Genomic DNA, 16,510 nt, shown 5'->3' with positions numbered 1-16,510 from the left:
TTTTTAGGAAGGTCAGATTTTCTTTTAAAATATTTATGGGGGGGGGGGGCAATTTTAAGGATCGCCCCGGGCAGCACATACCCTAGCAACGCCACTGCTCTAACGGAACATTTAATTTTAATTCTGTTATTATTTTCCCATTCCAGATACCTTTCAGTTTATAACAAATTCGTATTTAGTGTTGCTATATATATATCATCTCAATAAAAGAAAAACGAAACCGTCTTCGTCTTCTTGACCTTACACATGAGTATTCGGTGGTCATTTTGTCACCTGCATCAACGGCACCATGGTTTTATTATAGTGCAAAATAATCTGTTTTTAATTTTGTTTTTGTTTGGCTAATTTTATTATCAAGGAATTGAGTCGATAGCAGCAATAATGTTTTGTTATACTGGGGCACATAAGATACAAGTGTTTTGTTAGTTGTAAAACCAAACAGTGTACCATATAATAGCCTTTGTTTCGACAATAAAACTTCTTAGGGATTTCCCTCTTATTTTTCCTAAGTGCGCCAGTTATAGTCAGATGTTTGTCCAGAAGGTTGTCTGCTAATAATTCGCGTCCTCTATGACACCTTAGTTCGTAGCATTGTTGAAACGGGATCTATAATTTGGAATCCCCGAATAAAAAAATACTCCCTTTCAAAAAGGGTTTTTAAGATTCCTTTATAAAAGGATATTTGATTATTATCCGTTGTTATATCCCAGTGCCTTTTTTTTAGCAGCGTTGGGATACGATTCGCTAAGATCAGATCCATAGAGTAAAGAATGTATTTACTCTATGATCAGATCTGTCTGGCTATATCCACAATTCATTTAAATTTAATTTGCCTGTGCGATTTCTGCCAGATGCAAGCATTATGTCATATTTATTTTCATTCATAATTTTTTTCTAAATGAATAACTTTCCTAAAACTTACCTTTCCTTAAACTGTGTGAGTGATGTTTCGTGTGAGCAACATTCGTATGAACAATCAATTTGTGAGCAATTTTCGTGTGAGCAATCTTCCTGTGACCAGTGCCATATGAGCAATAGTTATTATTTTATTGAATATATAGTTAAATCTAGTAGGTATATGTCATAGGTAGTTATCATAGATAAGAAAGGATAACTTGTTTGTAAGTTCATGGCCGACGGAATGGCTTAGGAGTGAATTTTGCGTGACGTTTGCCGGTCACCGGCGTACTTCGATATGGCGGCAGGGGGTGCGCGTGGAGCCCGAGGGCGGCGCCGCGCGGGGCCCCCGCGTCATCGTCCAATCTCACAATCGGATTCATCCGACAGGTATACTTATCGGTCATCGCTATGCTTCGAGTTGGAGCGAAAGTCCATCTTTTCCGACCGACACGTTTCAGAGAGGTGATAGTGACGAACGCCCCGACCAACTCCAAAGGCATCACTTTCCCGGGAAGCGCGGCAGCTTTTAGAGCCCTCGTCTCGGCTCGTTTCTGTTCGGCTATCTGGTGCCACATAACCGACTGCGACGAGGTCTTCAATTACTGGGAGCCCATTCACTATTTAGGTATGTACCGAATACTTTTTTATTTCAAATCGGTTGTAAAAAATTAAATAATTTCAATTTCAGTATACGGATGGGGCTTACAAACTTGGGAGTATAGTTCGGCGACAGCGTTGCGATCGTACGCATCTCTATGGGTTGTCGGGGGTCCCAGTGCCTTAGTCGCTACCCTCACATCTACAGCTCCACCGGCACTACTATATCTGACGCGGTGCTTATTAGCATTGGCAAATGCGACGGCCGATTTGTTTTTTTACAAGTAAATATCAGGATCGTTAGATTGACGCGAAAAGCTGACCATCGTTAAAATATATTTTATTTTTTAGATCCATCTGTCAGGAGTTTGGAGTGCACATAGGACGGATGTGGTTGGCGTTTTCTTTGACTAGCGCCGGAGGATTTATAGCCGGCGCGGCAATGCTGCCGAGCGCTTGGTGCTCCACGTTGACGTCCTTTGCGTTGGCCGCTTGGTGGAAACGAAATTATCCTCTCGCTATTGTATTTACGGCATTCAGCGCTTTGATAGGTATATTCAAATAAATCATCTCGTCTACAAGCTTATGAAAATAAAACTCATCGCCGTTGTCTTTAGGATGGCCTTTTGCTGGACTGCTCGGGCTGCCCATCGCCATCGATCTCATATTCGTGCGTAAACAAGCACTCGACTTTTTTAAATGGTGCTTCATAAGTTTGGTTTTCATCCTCGCCCCAATGGCTTACATCGACTCCGAATACTACGGCCGTCTAGTCGTAGCGCCTTGGAACTTGATAAAATACAACATTTTCACCGATCACGGTCCAGACTTATACGGAACAGAGCCATGGAGTTTCTATTTCGTTAACGGCTTTTTAAATTATAACATTGTCTGGGTAAATATTTAGAATGTGTCACCCATTATTCAATATATATTTATGTATTAATTACTTTTTTTAATGTAGATCTTATCATTGGTGTGTCCGTTTTTGCTGTTCATTTGTGAGAACATACCCAATATAAAGCCTCGTGTAGCTTTTTGTCAACCGTATTGGTTGAGCTTGATGCCTTTATACTCATGGCTTGTAGTTTTTATGCTGCAGCCGCATAAAGAAGAACGGTATAGTTGATCGACGATGATATAAATTTATGCGTATATTTTATCAAATTTTGATTAATATATATTCTCATTACAGATTTTTGTTTCCTGTTTATCCGATGATCTGTTTGTGTGGAGCTATCAGCGTCGATTGTTTGCAAAAATTAGCGTTCCGTATCAAGCCGACTTTGGATTCCATGTTGAATAACGTCATCGTCAAAAAGAAAGCCTTCGAAACGGTGGATAAGAAACAGGCGGCATATCATTATGTCTCTCAAACAAGATACGTTATGATATTCTTCATGGTCGTATCTATCGCTCTAGGTATTTAAATTTATTGAATATTTATTTACGTAAACAATAAAAAAGGACATGGTTTTTATACGCAGCCTGACAGCCAACACTACATTGCTTTTTTCAATTCTGAACTTAACTGATGAACCATTTTGTGGAACTATAATATTATGGACGATGTTGTGTATCGATCCATGACATATCTGGTAGTGGGGTTATTTCAGTCACTGCTGCAATGGACTATGATCCACCGAGTGTAGTTACATAACTGCACTCGGTGGAATGTCAGTTATGCATCGTCATACTAAGATTTAATTTTTAAGCATGTTGAAAATCCAGCGGCCCCTTAAACTACCGTTGAGTTGCATGCCTGATTCGTACTGCCACCAGTCAAATAGAACAAATTTTTATAGTAAATTAAACAATAATAATTTCATAAATAAATAAAATTAAAAGATACATGTAGAGCAAGGCGAGCATTATAATATATAAAACCTATATAACTATAACTATAGGGAAAAAGGTAGTAAGATAATAATCTCGATGTTCCTGGAGAAAACAAAAAAGCAATACCGCCCTTTGTACTTACGATTCCATCCCTCAGGGCATCCGACCAGTCACAGGACAGTAATTTAAGAACGCATGATGATCACACGTTAGCATTAGGTTTACGGGTATAAAAAGTTAGCTGTCATATTTTTAAAACATAGTGTAATATCCAAGTGCAGTCAAACTATGGAGCAATATGCGAGATGCAATGTTAGTCTGTACTTCTTCTGCTTATTTTCTCCTGAGAAATGAGTTTGCTTTGTTCGTATTTTTGACTTGGCCTAATGAAAGTTCTATAGCTATAATTAATTGTAGAACTTCATTAAGTTAGGTTTGGGTTTGAACAGCAAATGATCGTTTCACAACTGTCAAATTGAGTTTCATAGCAGCATATAATTTCACTAACGCCTATCAGTTAAATTATATTTTCGTTAGTAGAAATATATGTATATCTACTGGTGAAAATATATTTGGACTTCACTAGTGAAAATATAACTTCACTGAAAAATACACATTTACTGTAACATTTATACATCACATGTAAATAAATAATGATAAGTATGTAAATGTATATATTACTACATATGGAACAGTTGAAATCATATAATTTTACTAGCACCTGCTAGATAAATTATATTTTTACTGGTTAAAATATATATCTACCAGTGAAAATGTATTCTGATATGATTTCACTGAAATAATATATTTAAAAAAATATTTTTGGGATAGATTCGAGACTGTTTTTTAGATTTTCTCTGAGGGATAACACGAGAATTTCTGATTTAGAATCAGGGACGTCGTTTCAGTTTTTTTTTATTATTTCGATTTCATTAAGATTCATAGTATTTAATTAAATGACGCATTTTTCTGGCCAAATTCAAGGAGGGGGAAATGCTCCCACCTGTTCTTCCCTAAATACGACCCTGCTTTTTTATTACCTACGGCCTTCAAACGTATTTATTAATCCCTAATATGCGGTTTGCTGCTAATACTTGGACCTATGCTTACCATCGGTTGGGAGTCACTGAAGTAGGACATAGTTTTTTTTTTGTGATTCTAAACATAAATTATTTTTTTATTTTATTGGTACGCGATCCACATTTTGACATTTACTAATTTTACCATTGTGAATATAAAAAATGATCATTACGAAATTGTATTTTAAATTTGATAAATAAGCGTTTATTAAGTGATTTTTTACAATGCTGTTCCTTATGTTAAGAACTTTTAATACACTTTTATGAGTTACAGATATTACGCAATAGAAATGTTAATAGCATACAAAATACGCATTACAGATTTTTTAGTGATGTTTTTATTAAGCGCATATCTTAAAGCAGTTAAATCATTAATTTTATCAAATAGCACTCCCTCACATCTTGCAGAATAACTAACCCACTATTCATGAAAATATTATCTATACTATATTTAAGTATTTGTATGAATATTTAAGGAATCTCTCGTAATATTGGTCTTTATCAATATTATCACGCGCCCATGGATATATTGAGAGGACTCGCCGAAGAGGAAGTTTCAACAACAGGAGCCATCAACGTCTGTTATGGAAAAGAGTGGCACAGATTCCCTTCAAGTTTCTTGTTTCCGGATAGTCGTTATCGTATTGGATTTGTCAAGTCCGATTTCGACGGAATGCTCCCAGCATATTTTGACAATGCCGATAACGGTAAGATTAAATAATAATACATCATAAATATTTATCAACATATGACAAACCTATTTATCTTATACAGCCACTATGCTAGCTCCGGATCATTTTAACGACATGAACAGAGAAGAACCTAGGCTATATACGAACATAGCTGACTGTCATTACTTCGTAGATTCGACGATCGGATCGCCGAGCGCTCACGAACCGCGTTATTCCGAAGACGTCGAAAATTGGACATTGGTGAAGTCGTTGGCGTTCTTGGACGCGGCCAGGTCCAATAGATTCTTTAGAGCGTTTTATGTGCCCTTGTTATCGGATAGTAATGTGGTGTATGGAGAGCTGCAGCTTTTGAGGAGTACAAAATTTAAAGTCACATAATTTAGGAGAGTTGTTAATTTATTGATTTCAGTGAAAATCTCATTGATTGTTTTTAGTACAAAAAGTTTTGTATCTTTTGTAAATATATTTAAATAGCTAAATAATATTATTATTTAGTTAATTTGGAGTTGTGTGTTTATGATATACGTATATGTAACTTTCATATCATTGAATGTATGTATGTGTACCAAAAAAAGATCTCTATCAATTGTATTGCAATTTATGAAATAGTAGAGCCTTGTTAATTCGGATTATTCTTAGGGTGCTGTCACTTGTCATTACTTTTTCGCATTGATAAAAAAATATTTTCTGAGAATTGTTCTTTCACTATATTGGAATATAAATTATATTTCCAAATTTATAAAAGAAAGCGACGACAATATCAAATATATATACACGCTTGACTTGGAATACATAACTCAATATGTGACATCTAGAATCGATACATTTTTTATTTGAACGCTACTTCAAATGTCTTCAAAAAAATTATGTTTGGTATCAATTTAGCTTTATTCTCAGATATATTTCATATTTGGTAAAATTAACTCACCTGATGTAATTAACTATTTTTTTGTAAATTGTATTTCAGAGATCAATAATGTTTAATGTTTTCTTTGCATTTTATTCTAAAGTAAACATACATTTATTCTAGAAGTTATATATCTTTCTTACTAATGAATATTTATAAATTGAATGGCTTCATATTGACAGTTTATATTTATACTCGAGTTTAGGAAGATTCAGGAAATTGTTTCAGAACGTGGACTTGAACCCACATTTTGATTGGTAAATAATATAAATCCGACAGGTGACTATAATTAGATAGAATTACATTCCGTATAGAATAAATGTTTGTTATGTATCGTGAAATTTGTAATAATTCATAAGCAATCGAGTCATTAGTCATAGGTTTAATTTTTACATGATGTTTTTACCGATTGATCATCACGTAAATATAGGGTTGTATCTTTAAAACGAAATTTTATAAAAATAATGTATGTGTAATATATAATACATACAAAAGCACTTACAATTGTAATAAATATAAATAAATTATTTATACTATACAAAAACAAATCAATCTGTTGGCAATTGTTTATTAATAATTTACATATATATGTATATTTAAATAATCGCAATATACAATATACTTGGTATATATAATTTGGCTTAAGTACTAATTGTTTTTTTTTCGTATGAATGCTACGCATTTACATTTATCATTTGATACATTTATAATCATGTATAAGAATGAATTACATTACTTACATACGTACAAATAGTATATATATATATATTATATAATATAAAAAATTCAATACACACGCAACAATTTATACACGTATATACATATATACGGTTTTAACAAACTCAATATTGATCTTATATAGGCATATTAATTATCAATGTAACAAAGGCCATGATATATCTTCTTTTTTCAATATGTGCGCTTTAATTTCACGTATAAAAATAAAAGTCCGTTTTTCGTCCGCTTTTGCGTTATCGTTGGACAAGCCGAAGGCGGTTTCTTCGATTATTATAGGTACACGTCGAGTTATTAACTCTTTTACACACGTCGACTGTACTATTATCATAATATTTTTTTTGAGCAATTTACACATTTTTATATCGAATGCTAAACTCACTGAAAATTATCAATTAAATATATAACGTAAATGAACACTACTACACATCAGTCTGCAAATAATATGTACAAATTTAAATATTGTATTAGTTTAAAATTAATAAAATCATATTTAATTCATCATTAAGAGACTATTATTTCGATTTATAAATTAAAAATAAATATATATTTTTTACTATTCGCTGTATAAAAAATACAAATATAAAAATATAATTAATATAAATATTTTTGGCAATTAAAGAGAGCTTCGATAACGTAGCGGCAAATATACACACATATAATATAACGCGTAGTATTACGACCACGGAATGTATAAATAATTGTTTAATTTTGTTTATAATTGAAAAATAAAAGTCGATATACTTAATATCATAATCTTTGAAGAGCACTGTCTCATGATGATAAATCTAATTTTTTGACATATTAGGTTACGATAAGTCTTGTATAATTTGTACATATGATCAATTAAGCTATAATATATGATAAAAACAATCTAGTGAGAGTAAAGCTTGTTTACGTTTTATGCAACCTAATATGCCTAAATTATTGTTTTTAAAATATATAAAACCGGACAATCATAATAATAATATCTAATAATATTTGCTAAATTTATCAGTCGGAAAAATCATGTCATATTTGATAGCAGTACAATAGTGCCTTACGTAGTCGACAGTTATCTTTGAATTTGTAACCGGGGACTACTGTACTTAGTCAACAAATTGTTACACAATGAAGCTCATTAGAGTGCTGCATAGCTATGTTCTTTAAAAAATCAGACTATTTACATATCAACCACCGAGTTAAACGTTATTTTTAAGAAAATAACTATAGCATCTCATCACGAGTCGTCATTGGTAGCAATAGATTAAATAAAAACAAATTATAATTGCACTATTTGGTTGTTTCACAAAAAAATTATAGAACTAAAAATATAATTAGTGAAACAATAGTATAAATGCTAAAATGTAGCATTAGTTTGTCGAGTAAGTTCTATCTACTTTTGCAAAATGCCTTTTTCAAACATTGTTATAAATAATTTTTGCATATTTTGGATACAGAAAGTAAATGGGTGAGCCATGAGAAGTGATAATGGTTACTGCTACTGTAAAAAAATGAGTTATTGGTTGTGTGAAAAAATAGCGAGGACGGTTCCCTAAGGATCGAAATTAAGCATTACAAATTCTCACTCACTCTTCTAGTGGATGTCCATATCGAAACAGCTAGTCATAAAAATGCTTTCAAAATTCAAAAATACTCTTCCAGTTTCTCTTCACCTCACATATCTACAGCGTAAGAACCGTTCCACGAGCAGAATGTAAGTGGAAAGAACCTATAGGACAACTAATATTGAAAATAAATAGCGTGTAGGAATGGCAGGCGTTCAAACGAAGCTATATTGATTATCGATGGCTCGGGTGGGCGCATTCGGATTCTCCTCATCGTCCGGAGTAGTCTCAGAACCGGCGCTTGCGTTTGTGGCGATCCACATGGCCTCAAGATCGGATCTTCGCAATCGAACGTCTGATGCGTGCGTCGCGCCCAGCTGAAACAACGACTTTCAATAGTATTGCTAACAAGAAATAAGCATAAACATTAACGATTCATACAAACCCACACCAGAGTTAAGGTTATTAAAAAAAAGAACAAAGCGAACCTTAAGTTATTCGTGCAGTCGACGTGTTAATGTTTTATTCTCTTCAATCGTCGTATTATGCAAAGAGGAGGTTTGGTAAATTAAAATAAAAAGGAATAAGAAATAAAAAAGGTGCTAATTTTCATTAAACCTTATATTAACAGAACAAATTATTTCACAATAGTGAAATATATATATATGTATATATTTTTATACATATATATGTAAAGCTGATCACATAAAACATAAAACCACATTTCACAAACTCTCTTTCCTTTTGCCAAAGAATATTTATGTTTATTTTTATACAGATTAGGCAGATTAATGATTAATGGAATCGTATTACTGATTCATCGACCACAATTGCACTCTTTTAGGGAACAAAAATCATTTCGGAATGAAATTACCTAAATATAAAAATTACTAAATGCATTATTACTACGTATATAATACACCTATGAATCTTACTATATATTTAATAATTATATTTTGATACGCACATATAAAAGAAAATGAACACAGTAATAGGAAAACTAGAGCTACAACCACACAGAGTATAATTCGAGTGCAAATGTGAAAGTTTGTAATATCGAAACTTAGTTAAAAGGCACTGTTATTTTGTGACTAGTAGAGATCATTCAATTGCCAGATACACGCTAAAAAGCACACATTCTTACAAACACCCTAATTTTTAATTCATATAAATGCCAATATTATATATATAAAAAATACATAAGCATAACTATTAAAGCAAATTCAAACAATATTGAAATAAATAAAACTGAATTTTTGAGAAACATTGATAAAAACAACATTCGGTTTGCGAATTAATAAATGTCACATATGATCAATACAATATTTAATCAATTAAGAAAAAATATATTATTTACATGAAGTGTATAGTGAAATCGTATTTTAAAAAAATATTTACAAATCAAATATAATTTTTATAAATAAAATATATCATCGTCAATAATATATAAAATGTCAGTTATTGTATCATAATTCCTTTATACACTTCATACGAAGAAAATACACAAAATACATTTAAAAACAATTCAATTCGAATGACGTCGATTCATAAATTGTACGTCAATTTAACATTACAATATTACACTTTATCAAACGACGCCATCCGTTAAAGTATATAAGGCACAAAATCAAGGACATTAACCTAAACATATCAAAATAAATAATAATAATAAAAAACAGTCGGAAGACAGAGAGTGAAAGCGACAAAATCATAATATCTAATAGAATTCAAGCAACATTGTCTATTAAAACCGACACTGGTTCGGTTTCAGCGGAAACGTTCATTCGAGGTTTAAAAACTACAGTATAAAATAAAAACTCAATTAACAACGACAAGATATTAAAAATAACGTAAGCAAAAATATATAAACGATTCACAGGTACCGTCTAAAGCTAAAATATATTAAAATATCAGCTACACGTTTATATAAATATATATTGTATATAAATATATATGTATATATACACAGATAGTAGAAACTATGTAGTTCTCACTTGTCTGTGTTGAGGATTGTTGATGACATATTCCTTTAGGGTCACGTCGGCGCTACCGCCGCTCTCCAAAGGTATAGGATTTTGTCTAAAATGTTCCAGCATATCGTATATGTTCGGAAACCATAAATGTTGGACCCTACACTGGCCGTTGTCGTTTAGCGTCAATCGGAGATGTTTCGCTCTACCCTGTAAACATTAACGAAATGATTTGAAGTATTTTTAAATTACTTAAGATTTAGACGGAAGAACAGATCAAAGTCAAGTTCTCAAACAAATAATATTGAATTCTAAAAATCAAGAACACAAGTGCTCTAAAAGTCAAGACACTATTTTTATAAAATAAAACCTATATTTTGATAATTTTTAAATATTAAAAAAAAAATTGAGGACATAAATATGGTTTTTAATAGTTCACCAGTGAGTGATACTTCTTATGATAGCTTAATACTTTTTGTTAACTTAACTTTTGAGCCAATATATTGGCTTTCATAGAATCACCAAAAATACTCAAGCCGATATATTGGCTCTTCAAAATTACCTATTTATTTTTATATTTAAAATGTTTTTGTTTTTGAGGTTTCAATGAGTTTTTAACCAACTTCAACTTTTTGTTCAACTTATAGCATGTGAGTGATATTTTTTAAGCACTTATGAGTTTTTGCGACAAATTTTTAGGTATTGGACATCTATTAAAATATCTAAGGGTACCAAAATGGTAAAATGAGCTTTAATAAGTCGAATATGAGAGTGAACTAGTTTTATTTCCTGAATATAGCGGTGATTATAGTTATGACAAATTCCACGATTCTCTGCGTTGAAATTGCGGACTTTATGCGATGAACTTCTACTGAAGAGTTAGCATATACTGAAGCCGGAAAAACAAAAAAGCTTATCAAAAACCGCCCAATGTAAAAAATGTATTTATCAGAAAGAGCTGTTAAAACAATATGTATTTATATCATTAGATGCAAATATATAATCAACATATATATATTTTAAAGCAAAACGAATGCTATTTTTGTTAATAGAAACCATATAAACAAAATATATTAACTTTAACCAGTTTTCACGTCTTGAACATTAATTTTTCTGTATACGTACGTGGAAATTGAAGGTGAGAACGAACTCCCCACGTCTAGTTTCGCTCTGTCTCACGAGATACACTCCATGACCGTCGGTGCCACCCAAGAGAACGTTAACTGCCGCTTCCGACCTCGCTAACGTTCCGTGAAACCACGGCCAGTTTCGAAGCTGCACCGCCAAGTCGTGTTCGGTGTCGCCCGCCACTGTGCAAACAAAATCAGTAAAAGAAGATATTCACTACTATATAAAGCGACCAGGAGGATGATAATAACCCGATTCGGCTGACTCTTCGGCTGCCGTATCATTGCACACTTGAAAATTATTACTGCTGCCGGCGCAGTCGCGTCTGGGCGGTAAGTCCGGAGCGGAAGGCGCCGTATCGGCAGTGGCGCCCGGCTCGCCGGCGGGCGGCTGAGCCGTCTCCGCCGGCAGAGGCGTCGACGCCAAGACGCCGGGCGGGGGTTGGGTAGTCGGCGGACTTCTCATGCAATATCTCACAGTTGCCAACCACGATTTCATGTCTTCAGCATCGTGCGCCTGGATCACGTATTCCATGTTGTTGTCAGCCTAAAAAATACAAAAATGAGATGCGATCCATAATATTTTTATATATAGCAGAAACAGCTATCGTACTTTCAAAACGAACGTGTTATCATGGTCGGGCATTTCCACCATCCTAGTTTCCCTCGCTTCCGTGATGAGAAAGCAAAACACGCCACTCTTCGGTTTGGGCGATTTGGGTGGCGAATAAAACTCGAGCATGTATCCTCCGACCGTTTTTACGAGCGCCAGTCGACATTTTTCCCATTTGGGCGGTCCTGGCTGTTCTAGTCCTTCGGGCGTTATGTAGTTTACGAGGCCCTCCTTTCGGCACTCGACGACTATTTTGGCGAGCTTGGTTTTGGCCTGTCGACCCGCGCGGCCCGATAGCTCCACTTCGTCTGAGTGCTGTTTGTGGAACAAGCCTTTGCCTGAAAGCAACGATATAAAATCTAATATGTACATTAGAGAACGTTGACTCGGAAATGAACAACGAGGCGACGATCGAGCGGAGGGCGATAACCGGTGATGGTGAATCAAAGTATCAAAAAGTGATCTATTTTGCTGTATAGTGTGAGCTAGCATAAGTAAATAATTATTATTATCTATGTAAATAAGATATCATAAAAAATTATCAGCACGTCCAAGAATAGGAAAATAATGACGATCCATCTCGATTTACTGGTATTTTACTTTTTTTATAAAGCATTTGCAAGGAATTATAAGATAGTTATATGCCTTGGATTATTTATAAACTCTTATTATAAAGATATATTTAAAGGCTCGTATTTTTAGGGTATGAACTTAAATATGGTTGTGATCAGAATTTATATTAAAAGGTCAGAATAAATATTAGATGGTCAGAATTTATATTAATTGATCAGAATTTAAATTGGAATGGTTAGAATTTATATTAAATGGTAAGAACTATTTTGACAGATTTTTTTGTTGGCAATAGTGTTATTTTAGTGCTGTAACGTTGACGATTGGTACAACTGGTCGATCATTATCATTATCAATTTTTGGGTCAACTTGTTTGGTTGGGCTCGCAACATTGTCATATATCAACACAACAAGCCAAGCGTGCTCTCGGCTACTGTTTTGTCGTTATTCCCACTTTGTTCGTCGAATTGAATACCTTCGCGTCCTACATACAATTAAATAGATTTGTAGCAGATTCGTTGAGTTATTCATGGGGTGTTCAATGTTCTGACTAATGCTCGCTTGCTCGTATCTAACCTGTCTTACAGTTTTGGTGCGAGCGAGATATTGTAAGATATTTCTAAAATAAATAATTTATTGTTCATTAATATTAATATTTTTTAATTCACATAATCGTCTTTATTTATTGTAACCATTTGATTTTTATTCTGACCTTGAATAATATAATTATGACCAGATTGTTAATAAAATTTTGACTGACATTTGATTTTAATCTGACCCAAAGTTGATTTAAATTCTGACCATTAAATTTATTGCCATATTTAAAGACGCTTTTTACTTTTTTTGATGTTGCATTTAAAAATATGTGTGCAGTACTCAGTATTACATAAATGAGTAATCCTATTTGGTTGATTCTACTACTCAAGTGATATCCAGTTTTTTCAGTGTAGCGACTTCATTTATGAAATGTAATATCGATTTTGTTTTTTTGTGAAAATAATATAAATCTCAATATCTAATTACATTTAAAAAAAACCACTCTCTAAAATTGTCGACTGACTAGCCGGCGAAGATGGTATTTTTTGAAGCAATAACAAATAGTACTTTTATTTGAGGATATATTATACATTGCTGAAGTCAATCGGACACCATAAAACTCGTCGCGAGTTTCAATCAGCACGTTAATCACACATTAAAAAGCAAGTGCGAATGCGCCCAATATTTAACGAAAATGTACAATCTCTCCTGAACAGCACAGATAATCGTGTAGTGTTTATTATCCATTAGATTTTTTAATTAAATAAATTTAGCCAAGTGTTAAATCAAATTATCAGTAACGGATAATTGTATCATAAAGAAATCTCATTTTGATATCAACGATGACAATGTTATTAATAGAATTGAAGAAATCTCAATCGTTTGCACGACGAAGAATACTTAAAATTTTGATTTACAGAAAGAAAGTTAATTTTTTAACTGAACATAAAAATGTCTCAGCAAAAAATAAAGAATACTTGAAAATTTTGTGAGTTAGTAGCATTAAAATTAAAGTCACACAATAGCAGAATCTCTCATTTTAGTTGCCTCTTGTGCAAAAAGGGAAATTTAAAGATTTAGAAGAAAAAGCAGTTGTAGGTGAATTTGTTAACATGCCCTTTGCAACTATATTTGAATACGTTAAAATTATCACGTATCAATATTTGTACAAACGGAGCAGTATCTATGATGGATATTAGCGAAATATTTAATCACTGTTTCTTGCACCGAGAAGTAATTGTCATAAAGACAATTTAATTAAAACGAGACTGATGAAAAGGCGAATTTTCAGCCAACTTTGTTCATTTATGGACGCAGATTACAAACGTTTACTTCTTCATACAGAAGCAAGACGGTTTTAAAGATATGAATTAGTATTTTTTCGAAACAGAAAATATTTTTGCTTACTAAATACGAAAAGATTCTTACATCGACTGACAAATGTGCAGTGCAATGAAAAAAACTTTTAATATGGAAATCAAACAGTTAACAATAGAAAGAAAAATTAAAAAATACTTTTCAATGAACAATTTGTTTTAATAATTTATTTTACATATTATTTTTTGTGATGTTCATTTATTTCGTACTCTTTAATTTTTTACTATTATTTTCTATATAAATCATTAACATTAAATCAAATTAAAGTTTTTTGTTATAAAAATAATGTTAATACATTATTTCTTCAGTTATATAAACGTGTGCAAAAAAAACGCTTCACTTTTCGAAACCGTATAAAGTAAGATACTTCCATTATCGCTTGCTGGAATTCTAGGATTTTTATTGTGTTTATTTAGGGGTAAGTTTTTCCAGTAGTTACCTAATCAGTTGACTGACATCTTTCGTGAAGAAAATATTTTTAGTGAAAATCAAAAAGACAAATTTGAAATTATTGTAGTAGCAATTAAGAGCAATTTAGCTCGAATCTGGACTGAAATGTTTTTAGTTTGTGATTTTGGCCAAAAGAGGAATAATACGGTGCATACGATCACCTCCCCCCGGTCCCGGTCGCGGTCGTCGAAACTAAAAGTGAAACGGAAACGCACCCCTGCGGAGACCCTTGAACGAGAGCCGTCTGAAGAAGTGTTTGCGCTGCGGCTGGGGAGAGTCGTTCTCCTCGGAACAGTCGCTGTCGGCGTTGTCGGCGCCGGCGGAGGACTGGTGGCAGAACTCGGCCTCGAAGCGCTCGACGAAGCGCGCGATGAAGGGGGCCGCGAGCGCCTGGCGGTCGGAGGGCCCCAGCCCTCGTCGCTGCGCCCAGTGAGCTCCCTGGCGCGCCGCCTCCTTGGCCGCGCGCTCGGCCAGCTCCGTCCAGCCGTCTGCGTCCGCCCCCTCGCCGTCGTCGGACGCCATGCCGCGCCCCCAACAGCCGCCGCCGCCCCCCGCCGCCCTCCTCCTGCGCCTCTCAATGGCGACTCGTCGCCGGCGCCCCGACGCCCATCGCCCGGCGCCCCCGAAACGACGCACACAACGCACACACGCGGCGCTCGCGATCCCCGCACATTTGCGACAAACTATACTGCGTTCGCGAGCATCCGCACGCACGCGACTTTACTAATGCGCGTACGCGAATTCTAATTTAAAAAGGGGAATTGTGTTTACTCTTAACAATTATATTCAAATTTATTTAGAACATTCCAATATCAATTTGGAACGGACAAAATACCTAGCAAAATACGATTCGCAAATATGTATATAAAAAATAATTCAACTTCAATTTCTCAATTTTTTTTCATAAATTATGGAAAACTTTTTCGTAAATTTCTATAACTTGGCGGATGTTAGTTTTTAGGTGCTCCAACGTTTTGCGGTTATTAATTAATAACCCAAGACAATACATTTATACAAAACAGAAAATTTAAATACAGTCTTGTGTCAAGTCTTACTACACTCGTGTTATATTTTTTATTGATTATGTATATATTTAAATTCAAAACCGGTGAGTCATCTCACATCACCTGCTTTAATCCCTTTTTGTAAATTACCGATCTAGTAGTAGTAGTCTATATTAGCAGTAAAATAACGATGTAATGATATTAAAGTACTGATTAAAATTAATTTCAAATACACAAAAAGAGAAGAGAGAGAGAAGAAACATTAAGAATAAAAAATCGACGACTACATTTAATTTTGTATTTATTTGAGTTCTTTTACACAAAGTGATTAATGAAATAAATTTTGCATCAAACACTTAACAGAAACGAAATGAACGAAGCGACAGACGTATTAAATCGTATTAAAAACAATATAAATTTTATGAGAAGTTCATATGAAGAAATAAAATGTGAAGTGAAATACTTGTCAAAGAAGTGGTGGCTGAATAGTGATTTCAAAACGAAAAGGCAAAAAATAATCAAACATTTTGATGAGCTGAGTTCCGATTATCAATTTCAAAACGAAG

The 16,510-nt window shown here is 33.8% G+C and overlaps 2 protein-coding genes across 6 annotated transcripts; one reads left to right on the top strand and one right to left on the bottom strand.

Annotated features, from left to right (window-relative positions):
* Nucleotides 1–1,148: 1,148 nt before the first annotated feature.
* Nucleotides 1,149–5,801, top strand: Alg9 (alpha-1,2-mannosyltransferase Alg9). Of its 3 annotated transcripts, none has more exons than XM_088205593.1 (9): nt 1,149–1,287; nt 1,359–1,525; nt 1,589–1,781; nt 1,849–2,048; nt 2,115–2,392; nt 2,462–2,616; nt 2,693–4,297; nt 4,618–5,122; nt 5,190–5,801. In XM_088205593.1, the coding sequence occupies exons 8-9, from the start codon at nt 4,936–4,938 to the stop codon at nt 5,483–5,485; spliced, it is 483 nt and encodes a 160-aa protein (XP_088061719.1). In that variant the 5' UTR covers nt 1,149–1,287; nt 1,359–1,525; nt 1,589–1,781; nt 1,849–2,048; nt 2,115–2,392; nt 2,462–2,616; nt 2,693–4,297; nt 4,618–4,935; the 3' UTR covers nt 5,486–5,801. The 3 variants fall into 2 exon arrangements, 2 of the variants coding, with proteins under 2 accessions (XP_088061718.1, XP_088061719.1); XM_088205592.1 differs by having other exon boundaries at nt 2,693–2,919; nt 4,892–5,122.
* A 1,554-nt stretch (nt 5,802–7,355) lies between these two features.
* On the bottom strand, nt 7,356–16,231 carry Lnk (SH2B adapter-like protein Lnk). 3 transcript variants are annotated; one of them, XM_088205594.1, is made up of 6 exons: nt 15,156–16,231; nt 12,007–12,365; nt 11,646–11,940; nt 11,392–11,576; nt 10,291–10,476; nt 7,356–8,673 (listed from the first exon to the last, which is right to left on the bottom strand). In XM_088205594.1, the coding sequence occupies exons 1-6, from the start codon at nt 15,460–15,462 to the stop codon at nt 8,512–8,514; spliced, it is 1,494 nt and encodes a 497-aa protein (XP_088061720.1). In that variant the 5' UTR covers nt 15,463–16,231; the 3' UTR covers nt 7,356–8,511. The 3 variants fall into 3 exon arrangements, with proteins under 3 accessions (XP_088061720.1, XP_088061721.1, XP_088061722.1); XM_088205595.1 differs by having other exon boundaries at nt 12,007–12,344; XM_088205596.1 differs by lacking the exon at nt 7,356–8,673 and having other exon boundaries at nt 10,135–10,476.
* Nucleotides 16,232–16,510: the final 279 nt, after the last annotated feature.

The sequence above is a fragment of the Plectrocnemia conspersa genome, unplaced genomic scaffold, assembly GCF_051122295.1.
Source record: "Plectrocnemia conspersa isolate PC_06_02 unplaced genomic scaffold, ASM5112229v1 ptg000002l, whole genome shotgun sequence".
NCBI lineage: Eukaryota > Metazoa > Arthropoda > Insecta > Trichoptera > Polycentropodidae > Plectrocnemia > Plectrocnemia conspersa.
Note: the sequence above shows the minus strand (reverse complement) of the source record. Positions and strands in the feature narration are given on the sequence as shown.

Bases quoted from the DNA above. Each gene is read 5' to 3' on its own strand.
- Alg9 (XM_088205592.1), top strand. From the start codon at position 1,196: ATGGCGGCAGGGGGTGCGCGTGGAGCCCGAGGGCGGCGCCGCGCGGGG. The intron at 1,526-1,588 runs GTATGTACCGAA...TTTCAATTTCAG, and splicing joins GGAGCCCATTCACTATTTAG to TATACGGATGGGGCTTACAA. The intron at 2,920-4,891 runs GTATTTAAATTT...TGAATATTTAAG, and splicing joins GGTCGTATCTATCGCTCTAG to GAATCTCTCGTAATATTGGT.
- Lnk (XM_088205594.1), bottom strand. From the start codon at position 15,462: ATGGCGTCCGACGACGGCGAGGGGGCGGACGCAGACGGCTGGACGGAG. The intron at 11,941-12,006 runs GTACGATAGCTG...TGTATTTTTTAG, and splicing joins ATAACACGTTCGTTTTGAAA to GCTGACAACAACATGGAATA. The intron at 8,674-10,290 runs GTGAGAACTACA...TCGTTGTTTCAG, and splicing joins ACAATCCTCAACACAGACAA to CTGGGCGCGACGCACGCATC.